This window comes from Saimiri boliviensis, chromosome 7, assembly GCF_048565385.1.
Source record: "Saimiri boliviensis isolate mSaiBol1 chromosome 7, mSaiBol1.pri, whole genome shotgun sequence".
Taxonomy (NCBI): domain Eukaryota; kingdom Metazoa; phylum Chordata; class Mammalia; order Primates; family Cebidae; genus Saimiri; species Saimiri boliviensis.
Window position 1 is genome coordinate 52575488 of NC_133455.1, and position 17854 is coordinate 52593341.

The 17854-nt window shown below is 33.6% G+C and overlaps 1 protein-coding gene across 5 annotated transcripts in view; it reads left to right on the top strand.

The window, feature by feature from the left end:
- Window positions 1-17854, top strand: part of PPP1R12A (protein phosphatase 1 regulatory subunit 12A) — a 155877-nt gene that overhangs the window by 91780 nt on the left and 46243 nt on the right. For all 5 annotated transcript variants that reach the window (XM_074402511.1, XM_003927829.3, XM_074402512.1 and 2 more), the window contains exons 4-9: window positions 102-261; window positions 4432-4576; window positions 10198-10272; window positions 10858-10946; window positions 11091-11248; window positions 15091-15215. In XM_074402511.1, coding sequence (XP_074258612.1) covers window positions 102-261; window positions 4432-4576; window positions 10198-10272; window positions 10858-10946; window positions 11091-11248; window positions 15091-15215 — 752 coding nt within the window. The remainder of the gene's footprint in view (window positions 1-101; window positions 262-4431; window positions 4577-10197; window positions 10273-10857; window positions 10947-11090; window positions 11249-15090; window positions 15216-17854) is intronic.

Here is a 17854-nt window from a genome sequence, read left to right on the forward strand (position 1 = left end):
TTTTATTTAAACTTGACATGTTTTGGATAATTTTATTTCCCAACATAGAAAGAACAGTTTTTATTAAGCAAAAATAGAAACAATTATTTTTGTTTTATCAGGGGTTGATATAGAAGCAGCTCGAAAGGAAGAAGAACGGATCATGCTTAGAGATGCCAGGCAGTGGCTAAATAGTGGTCATATAAATGATGTCCGGCATGCAAAATCTGGAGGTACAGCACTTCACGTTGCAGCTGCTAAAGGCTATACGGAAGTTTTAAAGTAAGTATTGTTTTTTACAGAGTTTTCTACTTTGGTTTGTCATCGTTATTCGTTGTTCCTTTTCTTAAAATACCTACAAACATCGATTTGAAGCAACATGAAAGAGTTCTTTAATGCCTATTTTCAGGAAGAAAGAGGAAAACTACTTTGAATATGATAGCTTTTGTTCTAAAATTCTTTCAGCTCTCTAGTTTTATTATTCCAGTAGGTTGAATTTAATTGTCAACTATTATCTGTTACCTTCCGGACTAATAAATCACTATAGAGAGTCATTTCGAGGTTCTAGATTGATTGACTGGTTCTGAGTCTAAGAACAATGTCATGTGAACATATCAAATTTTGAGAGCTTGATTCCTGCAGAGTATTTATTTACATGTAACTTATTTTAAGTACAGTTTTATTTTTTACTACTTGAACACTGGAACTTAGTACTATTATCACTCTTTAAAATATTCAAACATAAGCAACTTTATAGGGCTATCTATTGTTCAGCAAATTTGCTTGGAACAGAGCTTCTTCATTTCACAGTAATATTTTTACTTATGCAGTGCAATTGTTGGCAACTATATGAAGAAAATTATTCAATGTATTATTCAATATATAAAATTATTCTTATATATATGTGAAGGAAGTAAGACTAGCACTTAGCAGAACATGCTGCACCTTTTATTAATATATTGCTTATGATTCACTGGAGCTTCTAATATCAGTCTGTTTATTACCACTCATCAGCAAAAGCAGTAAAGAATATATGGGTCACTTATTCCTAAGTTTCCTCCTCTTGGGTGACAGAGCCTCAGGCAGTCCTCCCACCTTAGGCTCTCTAGTAGCTGGGACTACAAATGCGTGCCACCATACCAACTTAGTTTTTGTATATTTTGTACAGACAAGTTTCCACCATGTTGCCCAGGCTGATCTTGAATTCTTGGGTTCAAGTGATCTGCCCACCTCAGCCTCCCAAAGTGTTGGGGTTACAGGCGTGAGCCATCAACACTCAGCCTCCTCTTTTCAATCTCTATTCAACTTCAATAATTTAGGCCTTTTTCTAAGAATAGTACGGTAGTGTTGCCTTTTAATTAATTTCCTTGTCCATTCGTTTCTCTCTAATCCATAACTTTTCAAACAGGTTATGAAATTAATTTAGTGAGTTTCCAGCATTTTTTTTAAAGAATAGAAAATACTGGCTGAGTGCGGTGGCTCACGCCTGTAGTCCCAGCACTTTGGGAGGCAGAGGCGGGTGGATCACGAGGTCAGGAGTTCAAGGCTAGCCTGGATAAGATGGTGAAACCCCGTTTCTACTAGAAATACAAAAAATTAGCTGGGTGCGGTGGCAGGCGCCTGTAATCCCAGTTACTTGAGAGGCTGAGGCAGGAGAATCGCTTGAACCTGGGCGGCAAAGCTTGCAGTGAGCCGAGATCATACCACTGCACTCCAGCATGGACAACAGAGTAAGACTCCGCCTCAAAAAAAAAAAAAAAAGAATAGAAAATATTAGAGTATTACTTATAGTGAAAGTAAGAATGTTTCTTAAAACACTTGTTTCTGTAAACATATATATGAGTACTGGATTACATTGCAAAATAGGTTTCTGGACTGCTTCCAAATGATCTTTGTATTTAGGTTATCCAAACTCCCAAAGTCCTTTATTAGTTCTTAGTGGGATCAGGATAAATTTTAAACTCCTCAACTGTCTTCCTTTTAAGCTAAGGTACCACTTTTGCCCCTAAAGTATGAATTGTGCCAGTTATATGTATCTATTGAAGTTCTGTCACGATATCTTAATGCCTTCTCTTGTTTCTGTCTAGATGCCTTTATTCACCGTTTCTTCAACTTGGAGGCAAATTCTGGTCAATCCTTTGAATCAGTTAAAGGCCCTTAAGCATATGAAAAATAATTGCTCAACTTTTTTCATAATTAAGTGCAAATAAAGCTACAATGAGTTGCCCTTTTACATCTGTCAAGTGACAAAGATCAAAACATTTGGCACCCTGTTGGCAGGTTGTAGGGAAAAGGCACTTTTACTAGTAGCAAAGGTCAAAACATTTGGCACCCTGTTGGCAGGTTGTAGGGAAAAGGCACTTTTACTAGTAGAAATGATATTTGAGCAGATTCAATCAAAGTAACAGTTATTCTTTAGTTCCCTAATTCTCCCTCTAGGAATTGTTTTTAACAGATGCTTTCACTCACATAGGAAGTAAGATATGTGCCAGCAGCATTGTTTATAATAGGAATAAGAGAATGGTTTAATAAATTATGGTATATGCTTTCACTGGAATATTCTGCAATAATTAAAACAAGAATGAGAAATCTTAGAGAGAGCACTAGGATATATTATGAAATGTCAAAATCAAGGATCCAAGTATGTATTTATTGTAAAAAAAATCATATTTGCTTATGTATGCATGAAATTGTTCTGTAAGGATCCCATAAAAATTAATAGTATGGTTATTTTGGACAAAGGCAAACTAGTTGGCTAAAGGTCAGCAGTGAGAGAGTGACTTCCCTATATATCCTTTTATTATTTTTTTCTTTAACTTTGTGAACTTATTACTTATAAAAATTAATTAAAATGTATATGAAATAAATAGAAAAGATCTGTTTCAAATATAACCTTCTTCACACTTTCTCTCCCTCACAAACACACACAACTCCTTTCAATTTGATTGTGATGCTTTTCAGTTTTGTACTCCTATTGCATGTCTATTCACAGAACCTATCCATGAGAGTTGGTTGTTTTTTCACTTCCATTAAAAGCTCTTTGAATATGGACACCGTCTTTTTTTATGTTGAAAAAATTTATCTATCTCTCTCTTTCCTCTCCACACAGATTTACAAATACTTTAAAATTTTGCTCAGCATATTTGACATTATTGTAGTTCATATTTCTTAATGGGAAACAGCATTTTTCTCTTATGTTCCTGTATTGTTTCAGCCTCTTCTAATAAGGTTTATGATAATATATGTCAGTGGAGATATTTCTTTGGACTTATATCTTTTAGCTTTTCTTTATATCATGGCTCTTAAATGTTGGTCTGCAGGCAGGTGACAGACAATGATAGGAGAATCATGTGGATGGCTTAAGAACAGTAGATTAGTAGGGTCCATCTCCCCGTATGCTGATTGAGTAGTACTGGGGTGAGCTGCGGAATCTGTTTTTAAAAAACAAGCTCTTCAGATCTGTTATGGAAACAGGATTAGAAACAGCTGTATTAGATATTGTTATGAAATACGAGATTTGTTCTTAAATAAATGAAGGGGGATTATACATTAGCTGTCACTACCACCTCCTGTAGGTAAAAAGAAGGTCCTCAAGCTCAACATCTTGGAAAGTAAGGTAAAGGTTAACTAGATTTCATGAGTTGTATTTAGTGTTCGTTCGCCTGTTTGTGTGGGGCTATGCTATGTGCAGTTTATAGACCCATCCTTGCTCTCTGAGCTTAATGTCTAAGTAAAATAAAGGATGTTGTCAATATGTAGTTAGAAGGGCATACTAACATAATTTATGTAATTCTTTGCATTTTATTAAAATGTGTTTCTGTTTTCTAGCTTGTTGATGATTGGAGTATCTGCTTTCTACTGCTCAGAAAAATAGATCTGACTCCTTGGAATATGCTTTTTTGCTTTGTTTTGTTCCTAACAGTCAGATTGTCATTTTCTTTTGAAAATTTTCAGCTCCTGAATTGCAGGCAACAGAAAGATTACAAAACAAGCTTCTTTGATTCCAGTATATTTTTTAAAAACATTTAGCCTGAGATGGTATATGAAAACCTGAAGATGATAGTTCCTGCAATAAATAAGTTTTGTGTACATATTGACTCATCAGTTTTTGGTTTTACATTAAAAAATTGTGTGCTTTTCTGTGAAAATTTTACTTACAAGTCATATTCACAAGAATTAATCAGTGTCGTACCAAACCATAAGACTTAGAGTCATTGGAAATTAATTAAAACTGCATTATTATGGCAGTGATTCAAGCTCCTCTTTCTCTGAGTTTTTTCTGAGAATTATTACTTTGTATTTGCCATAATTAATTCATTGAGTGGGAAGGATGTGAATTCTGAAAATAAATTAATTGAAAATTCTAGTTAAATTGCATGGGTAGAAAGCTTTTGATCATGTTTCTTTATTTCTAGATTTTAATGATTGTCTAATTCACTATAATTTCTTTAGACTTTTAATACAGGCAGGATATGATGTTAATATTAAAGACTATGATGGCTGGACACCTCTTCATGCTGCAGCTCATTGGGGTAAAGAAGAAGCATGTCGAATTTTAGTGGACAATCTCTGTGATATGGAGATGGTCAACAAAGTGGTAGGCCTTTTAAAGTATTTTAATATTTTAACTTTTAGAAATATAGTTTTAGAAACTATAGTTAGAAATGTAGTCTCAAAAAGTTATAAGGATTACGGTATATAATTGAATTTTTATCAACTGTATAAAACATTTTTTCATTCAGCTGACTTAACTAATTAATAGGTTAAGTCTTTTCACCTACCATATGAGGTAGTTCTGGCCTCGTGCTGCAAAGAAAGAAGTATTACTCTTTCAGTAATCAAATTGCCATACATGTAGAGTAGATTTGGATACTTGAATTGGTACTATGTTCTTAGGAATTCAGAAGCTGACAAAATATTACATTCCTATGTGAGTGTTTTCTGCCACCCCTCTGAGTTGGAACACATGTAGAAGAATGTTTCTCATTCTTTAGCTGATAGTGTTTTAGCTTGCTTAGAGTAGTTGTCTAAGTGACATAAGTAATGAGGTCTTACAGCAGGTGAGGACAGTAAAAACTATGAAGTTTTTTGCCAGGGGGGATCATTGAGATGCAACATCATCTTGTCTCCTAATTTAGCAGATGAGAAAACAGTTCAGTGAGGTAAATGATATACTTAATACCACAATTAGATAAAAAGAAGGAGGGAGAAAGTGTCATACAAGTGTTTTTCACAAAATCATGAAAAGATTCAGATTATCAGGTTTCTTGTTAGACTACACTTTTCTCCTCTACTCCTTTTTAGATACGATCAGTTGGTAACTAGTCACCAGTATTCCTGCTAGTCTCTTCCCCTCTATGTTGGTAGATAATAAGTATCATGGAGAATTCAAAACATGTCTCCTCTAGTGAGTTTAATTACTCTTCCATAGAATGTTCCTTGTGTATTGCATTTTGTGGGATAATACCATAGGTTATGTGGCAGACACTCATAAAATGATCTCACCTTTAATCAAAATAGGGCCATCTAATTCTCTTGCTGTTTTTGGAATAGAGTTCTAAATAATATATTTTCATTAACTCATTAAAAAATATATTTTATATAAGAAATATGAAGGCATGAGAATCATAGGAATTGGTAAAAGTCTTAAGGAAAGTCAAAAAATTTGGGGGAATGATTGGTTTGCCCTTATATACGAATACAAAAATCTTTGGACTGAATTTTTATTTAAAACTTTTAGTAATTTGCTTTCTCTGTTGTTTTTCATCCTAATGGTCATTTTGTTATCAATATTAGAAGACAAATAAGTATTGATGCTGTTTAAGTAAAAAGCCAGCTAATTTTAGCTTTGCAAGTCATATTGTCTCTCTTTTCATGTAGAAATTACCCTTCAGAAATTTTTTTTGAAAAAAATTAGCAGATACCTATTAGCCTTTGAACTCTGGTCTGCATTCCTGTTTCTCTCCCAAGCAGTGACCCTTTACCACATTTCCATTCGTATGGGCAGTGCTGATAATTGATTCATTTAGTAACAGTAGCCTCCAGATAAGAACTAGATGAGAGAAGCTTAATAATTGAGATGGTTTCCAAAATGGATTATTTCACTTCCAAGTTTAAACATAGTGTGTTTCCCCTACTGAATCAGTGTTCTAGTGAAACATACACAATATATGGTATGTATGAGAAAAATTATTTTATTTGCATCTGGCCTACAATTGTCTAATTTCTATGCCATACAGTTTATCATAATTTTGCTCTCAGCGAAGGAGTGGATATAAAATTATTTTGCCTTTTATCCATTTTTTAAAAAATTACTATAATAGCAGCTTAGTTTCCTCATCTTTTATTTTTCAAGATACTATTAAGTTATAAAAATGTAAATTTTATTTTTTATATTTTATATATCAAAATATTATTTTTCCTTTAAAAATCAAGATGTTAAAGACTGTTTTTTATAGTGAGGAGCTACATAGTATCTATAGCATTTTAAAGGCCTTTGTGCCATAAATATATCCAAATACAAGCATTTTTTTCTTTTGAGAAGTTCTAAGACCTTGATTTTTAAAATTTTAATTTCATAACTTTGCATGTATGAATTAAACTTTTTTATTGTCTACATTTTAAAATAACATGTCATATATTATGTTCAATCAAAATAAATTACTTTGTCTTAATTTTGTAAGCCTGCCTATGTGAAATTATATTGTCATTTGATGCCTTTTTAGTACTTACAGATTGAACATTTTTACTAAATTTTTTTAAATGATGTTAAAGATGTGCACTCAAGATACTACCAGAGTTCAGATAAATTATTTAGTAATAGAAGACAAGATTTGGGAAAATAATGTGTAATATAGTAAGTGTAACAAATCATAGAAAATCTGAAACTTTCTATATGAAGTGGGATAAATCATCTATTTAGAGACTTCAGTCTCATTTCTTTAAATCATTTGCAAACCATAATGCATATTTACTGTCATTTAAATTCATGATTATAAGTTGTGTGATGCTGATTTTAAATATAATGGGTTTTATTTGCTTTATTAAAATAATTGCTTTGCTAGAATGTACCTAAATGTTATTCTTTCTTTAAATATTGACTAGAATGCTTTTCTGTTTGGAATTTCTCTTACTGAATTAATACAATGGTTAGCAGACAAATTTTTGACTTAATATAACTCATTATAAAGATTTAAATGAGTAACAAAGCAATTTCTGCTATTAATGGACACAAGGATATTTTTTACCCTAATTTCATCTGAACTTATTTTTATTTTTGATAAAGACAAAATGACACACTAGAGTAGTAGAGACCTAGATTCTATTTTCACTTTCTGTTAATGACCTGTGTGACCTTGGGCAAATACCATGCATTCAGACTGAGTTTCTTCATCTGTACAGTGAGAATTGTTCTAATACTTGTCCCGGCTGAGTTACCGGTTGTTGTGAAGATGAAGAGGTTGTACCTAAAAAAACAATGTGGTTAGAATAAGTGAGTAAAGAAAAATGAAGAGGCTAGGAAGTTAGACTTATAATGTCTCTAGTGTGTCTGTGACTCTGAACAGATGAATTGGACTGTTTTGTTTTAAGTATTTATTTTTCTTTTAAGATAGGTCTCTTGATAGAGTTCTTAGGTTCTCGTACCTCAGCATTGTGTCCTCCTTTGTTGCCTGGTTGCTTTGAGTGACACTGCTTTTATACCATACTGTGTTTATACTCTATCAGTGAAGCACAGTAGCCCTATGGTAGTTAAGAACCAGACAATGTTTGTAACTTCACAACTGTTAGCTTTATAACTGTGCTACAGATTGTTTAAGTTATTGAGTTAAGTTGATGAGTGTGCTTTTTTTGAAATTAGAAATTCTTATTTTACAGCCCATATTTTACTCTAGTTTCTATTCTGCATCAGCTGCTGTTTGCAAAGTAGACTCATTTATCAAGGGAGAAAGTGAAAAAAAAAGTAGGGTGATCTAATTTCTTATTCTTAAAGAGGAGAATTCTTTGGTTATTAAAGTGACCCCATTGCATTTAACTGCCACAAAAATTTAATTATACCTCAAACATTTTCAAGGTGGGGTAGTTCATTCATGGAAGGGTTGATAATGTTTAAACTGATATTTAAAAAGAAGTTAGTGAATTGTTTCCACATAACATAATCTAACACTATTTACATTAAAAGTATAGCATTATTAACAGTTTAAAAATCATTATATAAAGCATATGGTATAGCAAAACTGAAATTAACATGCATTTCTAATTTAAAGGGCACCTTAAGTTTTGAGCCAGTTATTTGATTTCAGAACTATTTATTCTTCAGGAATTTAAATCTTGGCTTCTATTTCCCAAGATTGAAATGGGAGGAAAGTTTGTTAAAACTAAAACTAAAACTAAAACTTATCTTGGACTGAGTGGGAAAGGATAGATTGTCTCTTAAATTCCTACTGGAAAGGCTTTCTAGCAAGAAAAGGCAAGTATGATAAGTATTTTTGAATCTTGCAAACCTTAAATACTTTTAAGATATAATAGGGCTGGGCACAGTGGCTCATACCTATAATGTCAGCACTTTGGGAGGTAGAGGTGGGTGGATCGCCTGAGCCCTGGAGTTGAAAACCAGCCTAGGCAACATGGTGAAACTCGATCTCTACAAAAAAGATACATAAAACTAGTCTGGCATGGAGGTGTGTACCTGTGGTCCCAGCTCCTCAGGAGGCTGAAGTGGGAGGATCACCTGAGCTCCAGGAGGTTGAGGCTGCAGTGAGCCACAATTGTGCCAGTATACTCCAACCCTGGAGACAGAGTGAGATCCTGACTCTGAAAAAAAAAGATAGCCTTTGTAAACAGTAACTTTTTTATTTTATTAACAGACAGTGGGAAAACTAGCTCAGATATTGGCTAGCTTATAGTTTGTTTTATAATGTTTGGAAATTAGCTCCTTTCTGAATACATGTTAACATCCTGATGTTGGTATAGAATCGAGGGTTGTTGTTTTTAAATGGAAAAATTAATGGGATTATGGAAGCCATTATTATCTATCCATTCTGATGTTGTTATGGATATAGGAATACTGTTAAGAAATTTTAACTTTCTTTCAGAATTACATATTTTTTCACTACAAACAAATTTTTTTTCTGTGAAAGGATCATATACTGGATAACATATAAAGAAGACTATATTCTAAATAATGAACTTCTAAGCATCCTGGGAACTTGTAACAGTAGGGCTATGATAAGGACTAATGCAGACAAGCAGGAAAAAATCTTAGTATGTTTAGTCAGCAGCTCTTTGAAATTTTCTCTTTCACAGTGAATTAAAATAGATTGACATATGTTCATCTGAACTAACTGTGGCTGGCCAAATGCTAAGCAGCATATATATATATATATATATATATATATATATATATATATATATGTTTTATTACTTTACCAAGAATTTTAGTTTTAGGAGGTCATCAAAAAGAAATAGGCCTCAAAAGGTTAAATGACCCAGCAATTTCACTCTTAGCTGTATTCAAAGAAAATGAAAACAAGTGTCCACACAAAAACTTGTACATGAATGCTCATAGCAGCATTATTCATCATAGACAAAAAGCAAATGGAAATGTTCACCTGATGACTAGATTAGTATATATCATGCAGTGGAATAATATTTATCAAAAGAAATGAAGTAATGATACATGCTATAACATGCATGAACCTTGAGAACATGTAGAGTAAGAGAAACCCATCATGAAGGACCATATAGTGTATGATTCCATTTATATGAAATGTCTAGCACAGGCAGATCTATAGAGACAGAAAGTAGATTAGTGGTTGCCTTGGGCTGGATGCAGACAGTGACTACTAAAGGATATGTTCCTTCTTCGTAGGATGATAAAAACATTTTAAATTAATTATTGTGATAGTTGTACAACTCTGTGAATATCAATAAAACCATTGAATTGCACACTTTGAATGAGTGGTTCGTATGGTATACGAATTATATCTAAATAAAGCTGCTACCAAAAAAAATGAGAAGATGTTCTCAGCTTCTGTCTCACATACATTTTGTGTACATTTCCTTAGAGTTGTATGTGTTTACAGTAGTTATTATATCATTTATAACCACTGTAAAAAATGTTAACAACTTCTTTATATAAAATTGTACAGAATTACTGAGGCATTTTATGATTTACTGACTTGACCATCACCACTCCCCTCCCTGTTGTTTCCTGCGTAGGGCCAAACAGCATTTGATGTAGCAGATGAAGACATTTTAGGATATTTGGAAGAGTTGCAAAAGAAACAAAATCTGGTATGTTTGATGAAAAAATTGCCCATATTACTTAATTATCTTAATAACTTTGAGTTTGAGACAGTTACAGAAGTACTCTTGTGATGTTTTGTACTTTTTGGTTTTAAGTTAATAAGTTTCACTAAATGGTAGTACTTATGTGTATATGAATGAATACTTAGATGTATATGTCCTCAAGAATAATATGTTTTTATAATTTCATTAGAGAGTTTTACTTAAAAGATGGAGTCTGTAAAATCTCATATATCCAATAGCACGTCGTAGATACGCAAGGAGTTATGTCACTAGGAAGCAATTTTTTAAGTAAAATATTCTCAACCATCTTAAGTGGTTAGTGGATCTCAACTTTTTCAGTAAAGTCAGAGGATTGTAAAAATCCCTCTTAGCCCTGCATGGAGCTTTTTAATTGTCTAGTCCATTTCATTCTTTATCCAAGCCCTTTCCTTTTCAGATAAAACAAAAAATATTTTATTTATTTTTTTTTGTTTTGTCTTAATGTCTGAAAAACTACTGTTATTATTTTAAACTCTTAGTAATATTATTTTAATAGTTTTCTTATTTTCCTTTGCATAACTTTGTACAAAGCTCCATAGTGAAAAACGGGATAAGAAATCTCCACTAATTGAATCTACAGCAAATATGGACAATAGTCAGTCACAGAAGACCTTTAAAAAGTGAGTAAAATAGTCAAGTATATTTATTACTTATGAATGAATTGGCCTAATAGCCACAGTCATGATTATTGTGGATCTGGGAAGAATGAATATATTTTAACCTTTTGTGTTTGTATTCATTCAAACATTGTTTTCCTTTAACAGCAAAGAGACATTGATTATTGAACCAGAGAAAAATGCATCCCGTATTGAATCTCTGGAACAAGAAAAGGTTGATGAAGAAGAAGAAGGAAAGAAAGATGAGTCTAGCTGCTCTAGTGAAGAAGATGAGGAAGATGACTCAGAATCAGAAGCTGAAACAGGTAAAATTGAAGGATAAATGCAATTTTCATTGAATTTTGTCTGCAGTGTAAAATAAGACAAGATCAGACTTAATTTTTAAATTTTTCAGACTGATTCGCTACTTGTTTAGATACTGCCAGACTAATAAATTATCTTTCAATGAATGCTAGCAACTTACGTATAGTTGTAAATTTGTTATTCTCTAATGATCTGGAGGCTGTTCACCTCTGTGTTTTGCCCGACCTATATTTAAAGAACTTGCAGAGACTTCTGAGACTCCCTTAAGTACATATAGGTTATGAATGTGTTCTCAGCAATTCAAAAATCCTCCTGTTGCTTCTGAGGTCCAGATGTCCAGGAATCTGGTCACAGCAGCATCCCAAATTTTTCCTAAGAATAATAAAGTAGAAATGGAGTAAAAACTCTTTTCTGTGAAGCTGTGGGGGAATTTGCCTTGTTTTGAGAAATTTTAAAGATACAGTAAAGTATAATATAATAAACATTCATATTCCAACAACCTAGACTTAAGACTTTAACAGCTGTGACATTTAATCATATTTACTTCAATTTTTAAATAAAACAGTATTGTCTTTTTTAGCCACCAACCCTAATCTGCTTCCCTTTCCTTCCTTCCCAAAGGCAATCACTATCATTAGTTTTTTTTCTGTAATCTTTTAGCTCATTTGTATACTCTTACATCTATGCATTCATAAGTAATATTTAACAATTACAGGCCAGGCACTGTGGCTTACACCTGTAATCCCAGCACTTTGGGAGACTGAGGTGGGTGGATCACGAGGTCAAGAGATTGAGACCATCCCGGCCAACCTGGTGAAACCTGTCTCTACTAAAAATACAAAAATTAGATAGGTGTGATGGTATGCACCTGTAGTACCAGTTACTTGGAAGGCTAAGGCAGGAGAATCACTTGAACTTAGGAGGCAGAGGTTGCATAAACCCAAGATCGTGCCACTGCACTCCAGCCTCGCAACAGAGCGAGACTCCATCTCAAAAAAAAAAAAAAAATTATAATATTGTTTTGTGTTTTTTTAATATGGTAAGAATTGTTATACATTTTGATTTTTTCACTCAAAAGTTTTTTATATTTGTCCATAAATATATTTTTGTAACTTTATCTGCATAATTTATTTTTTAGCTATTGTGTAATATTCTATTAAATATATCTGTTTCTCTTCTGAGGCACATTTACCTTATTCTCAAACTCCTGGGTTCAAGCGATCCTCCCTCCTCAGCTTCTCCAGTAGCTGGGACAACAGGCACATGTCACCACATACACCTACTTACCTAGTTTTATTTTTATTTTTTGTAGGGTTAACTATTTTGCTGAGGCTAGTTTTGAATTCCTGTCCTCAAGCTATCCTCCCACCTTGGCCTCTCAAAGTGCCAGGATTACAGGCATGAGCCACCATGCTCAACCTATAGCCTAAAGTTGTTTTTATGCAGTTAATCTCCTCCCTGGGAGACATTTCTTAGGTCTCAGTCTGTAGTCAAGTATATCATTACAAACTGAACTATGTACACAAGAAAGCCTAGACTTGCACTCAGATCTCCTAACTTAAATTTCAAGTCTTTTACTACTTATGTAGTAGAATTCAACAACTAGAAGTCCAGGCATCTCTTTCAAAGATTTCTAGGTTTTTGCTAACTAAATTTTTTCTTCATTGGCCCTTGTTTGTATATAATTCACTGTTCAGTGTTAGACACCAACAAGTATTTAAAACGAACAAGAGACCTTAGGCCAGTTTAACCACTAACTAGCAAATCTTCTGATATCTTTTAGTTGAATTTCTTTGATTATAGTATGACATGGGTAGTTTCCTTAAAACACTAGTATTCTATTAAATATAACTAATTACCATCAAGTTGCATTGTATTTGTTCCAGTTTGGAATTGAAACATACTAATTACTGTCCACTCAGTTTCTCACTGAGCTAACTTTAAATGTTCCTCTGAAGCATTGTACTATGATAATTTTGTTCTTCCTGTTGCTAGTGGTCAGTTGTGCCAGGAAAATTTGACTCTGCCTTAAGAATTAATCCATGTAAATGCTGTGTGGTTCCTTTCCTCTCACTCTTTTAATATTAGCTAGGCTTTATCATACTTTATTTGGCAAGCTTGAGAAAGTAGCCATTTCCCTGTAGAGCTACAGCTTAATTTGACAATTTGTAAACCATTTCTTAATATGTTTTGTAAGGTTATTCCTTGGGAAACTATGTGACATAAAATAACTATTTTGTGGAGCCGGGCGCGGTGGCTCAAGCCTGTAATCCCAGCACTTTGGGAGGCCGAGGAGGGTGGATCACGAGGTCAAGAGATCAAGACCATCCTGGTCAACATGGTGAAACCCCGTCTCTACTAAAAATACAAAAAATTAGCTGGGCATGGCGGCGCGTAACTGTAACCCCAACTACTCAGGAGGCTGAGGCAGGAGAATTGCCTGAACCCAGGAGGCGGAGGTTGCGGTGAGCCGAGATCGCGCCATTGCACTCCAGCCTGGGTAACAAGAGCAAAAAAACTCCGTCTCAAAGAAAATAATAATAATAAATAACTATTTTTTGGAATTTGGCAAAACAAATTATTTGCCAAAGCAGTTTTCTTCAGTGTTCTTTCTCTTTTCATAAAGCAGATAAAAATGAGTGCAATCATAAGTTTTAATTACCTTTCAAACAATTTACAAATGTGAAAGGTAGTTGAGAAAATGAGAAAAAGAAGTACATTTTGCTTTTAGATTTTTTTTTCCTCTAGGACTTTTTCATTCTTTATTGAAATCAAATTAATAGAATGACTACAACAATCTTAATAATGTTTACAAAATAAGTTGGAAGGTGGAGCTGGGTGTTGTGGTTCATGCTAGCACTCTCAGCACTTTGGGAGGCCAAGTCTGGAGGATGGCTTAAGCTCACGAGTTCGAGACCAGCCTGGGCAACATGGTGAAGCCCCAGCTCTACAAAAAATACAAAAAATTATTAGCCTTGGTGGCACACACCTGTAGTCCCAGCTACTCAAGAGCCTGAAGTAGGAGGATCACTTAAGCTGGGTAACAGGCTGCAGTGAGCTGAGATCATGCCACTGCACCCCAGCCTGAACAACAGAACAAGACCCTGTCAAAGTAAATAAATAAGATGGATGGTGGTACATGGGGTTTATCTTATTTATTATTTATATCTCCTACTAGACTGTAAGTGAAGGTATTTTGTCTTCATTGTCTGATACATAGCTAGTACCTAGCATACTGCTTGAAGAATGGGGACAGTTATTTGTTGATTGATTCTCTACACAGTTAGGTGGATTATTTCCCAAGAAGATGATATTGTGCCCATTTAACTTTAGACTTTTTAGGAGTGTGAAGACATACTCTTTGGGACATTTAACCATACTATTTGACAGGAATGTGAGGTAATTATTAATAAAAGCACTTTTAGATTTCCTTGATTAAAGAGGAACCATCAGTTTTACATCAGTAATAATAGCTATTTATCTGTTAGAAAATTACATAGGTAGTATTAAATTTTTAATTACATTGCATTCATGCATTCAAATTTAAATCTTAATTAAATTTCTTTTTATTTTCTTCGTTTTAAAAGTACAGAAGTCAGATTTGTACTTTTAATTGTCAGAAGCTTTGTTGTGTGTCTTTCATATTATCTGAACTGTTTACTTCAGCATGTATATTGAGACAATTCTAGAAGCTCCCTGAAAAACCCACTTGTGAAAAGGAATAGCAGTGGGGAAAGACTTTTTGTTAACAAAACCTTCAACAAAAATGGTATATAAAATGATTTTTTCCCAACTACTGAGACCAAATTTCTATGGAATCTTGACTCTTGTTTGTCTTTAACAGATAAGACAAAACCCCTGGCTTCTGTCACTAATGTCAACACTTCTAGTACACAAGCAGCTACTGTAGGTGTTACAACACCTACTGTGTCATCAGGTCAAGTAACACCTACATCACCTATTAAAAAGGTAAGCTGAAATTGTATTTGATGAAAATGCATGTGTTCTATTTATGTACCACTTGGACTAGCTCATTAAAGTAATTCTGAATTTTTATAGTCTGTTCCAAAAATATGTAAGATTTCGGAATACAAATACATATTTCTAAGTTGAATGAGTCTTCTGAATCATGTTTTTTTATCCTTTTTGCAATTGATACTACTGTTGATATTATAGTTGGTAATTAACAAATATTACATATAGTTGATAATAAATGGCAGAAAGATAAAAATTTTAATAATATTAAAAATTGTATTCAGTTTTTTTTTCCTATTGAACTTTTATTTTGAGAAGTTCAGTTTTTCTGTCCTTTATCTCTGTTAAGTAGAGGTGTGTATGTTGATAATTTCACACATGGGTAAGTAAGTTACAAAAAATACTACCATGAGTCAATGAGAGAACTAGAATCTAAATTTTTTCAACTCATAGTACAAAGCACTAGGCAGGCAACTTTGGTATGCCAGTAGGAACGTGATCTCTGAGGTCAGATAAACCAGAGATGAGCTCCTGACTCTGTCTTATTAGTTGTTATGACCCTTAGCAAGTTACTTACTATCTTCCTTTTGTGTAACAAAACCAAGTAAAGCGAAATACCGTTAATATTGTAAGAATTGGTTGAGACAGCCTGGGTGTGCTTTCAACTAAGTGTGCTTTCAAAATGTTAGTTCCATTTCTTCCTCTTCTTTGTTTTTCTGTTCTCTGTCTGTTCTCCATCCCTCTCATCTCTTCTCTCGGGTGAAGCAGTGTTTTCCAGTTAGTGTGTTGATCTTTTTAAGACTTTACCTTTTCCTGCTTCTCTGGAACCTATCCTTCTTTTAACCCAAATTGACAATCAAGGGTTTTTGTTTGTTTATGTTTGACCTACTAGTCTCTTTTTTTAAAAAAAGATTTCTCTTCACCAGTTCTTTTTTATCTTTGATGAGCGTACTCATTTCCCTCTCTGTCTACACATACTTTTTTTTAAACCAAATCCTTTAAAAATTGATTGCAGTCATCATAACACTTCATGCCTAAATATGTCAGTATGTATCTCCTAAGTACAAGGCTATTATCCTTCATTCTCAAAATAAGCACACTTAGGAAATTTAACTATTATTTATGTTATAATAACTAATATACATACCTGGATTTTCCCAGTTGTCCTTCAAGACTTTCTAGCTGTTTGTTTTTTAAAATCAGGGGTCCACTTGAATTGTACACTGTGCTTAGTTGCCTTTGGACTTCTTATTTTGTTGTTCATCTGACATTATTTGCATGGGTTTAAGAACTGATTTTTTTTTTTTTTAATCCTCATAGCATTTCTATTGTGTTGTCAGTCTTGCCAGCATTTAGATTTGGCTTTAAGTGATCAAAATATAGATCTTTTTGAAATCATAAACTACAGAATAAAAAAGTTCCTACTCTTAGTAATAATCCTTCTCTAAAACTCTTCCCAAGGAAGGCAGTAATATAAATTATTAGTGGTAGAAATGTGTGGGTTTCATTGGTACACAGTTTGAATATTGAGAAACTGTATGAATGAGTTATCTTACCTTATGTATTCCAAAACTGAGGGCTTCTTGAATTCAGTTAGAACTCATGTTCATATGATAATAATTATGTATGCTTTAATAAGAAATTCTTTAAAAATGGGTTTTCCGCAAAATTTTGAAGACTGTTATGCTATAACTAGCATCACTATAAACTGCTTTAAAATTTATTTTACTTCTAGAACCCATATACTTCTTCAGTGAGTACTAAATTTGTGCCTGCATCTTTTGATCTGTTTAGACTGTAAAATTATCAAAAGTTCCCCAAAATTCCATCTCCCTGGAATATCTAGGCAAGAAACTGGCTGTCTTTTTTTTTTTTTTTTTTTTTTTTTTTTTTTTTTGAGATGGAGTCTTGCTCTGTCATCCAGGCTGGAGTGCAGTGGCACGAACTTGGCTCACTGCAACCTCTGCCTCCCAGGTTCAAATGATTCTCCTGCCTCAGCCTCCTGAGTACCTAGGATTATAGGCACATGCCACCACGCCTGGCTAATTTTTCTATTTTTAGTAGAAGATGGGATTTCAACATCTTGGCCAGGCTGGTCTTGAACTCCTGACCTTGTGATCTGCCCACCTTGGCATCCCAAAGTGTGGGATTATAGGCGTAAGCCACCATGCCTGGCATTGGCTCTCTCTCTTTTGGGTATTTGGCTAAGTAATCTCTTGCCTACTATAGTCAAATGCTTGCAGTTAGCTTCTTGTGTTCAACTTTCTTTTTCTCATGTATAGCCGACATTTATGGCAATTTATACCTAATGCCCTAACTGAAAAAAAAAATTCTTTATAACCTCTTTTAGTATAGTAGGCGATTAATCTCTTTGCTGTAAAAGTTCTTATTCAAAATCACTCTTGATTATGCAATTAATACTATAACATCTGCTTCTGAATTTGCATATTTAGAAACTATTCTCAGTTTCAAGCACCATAGCTTACATTGAAGATTATATTGTTTCTTTATTCTTAAAGTTTTGTAACTAAATTTTATTCAAAACAATCATGTGTAAAAAATTTGAAAGATTTGTTGGTTTTGTTTTGTTTTGAGATAGAGTTTTACTCTTGTTGCCCAAGCTGGAGTGCAAT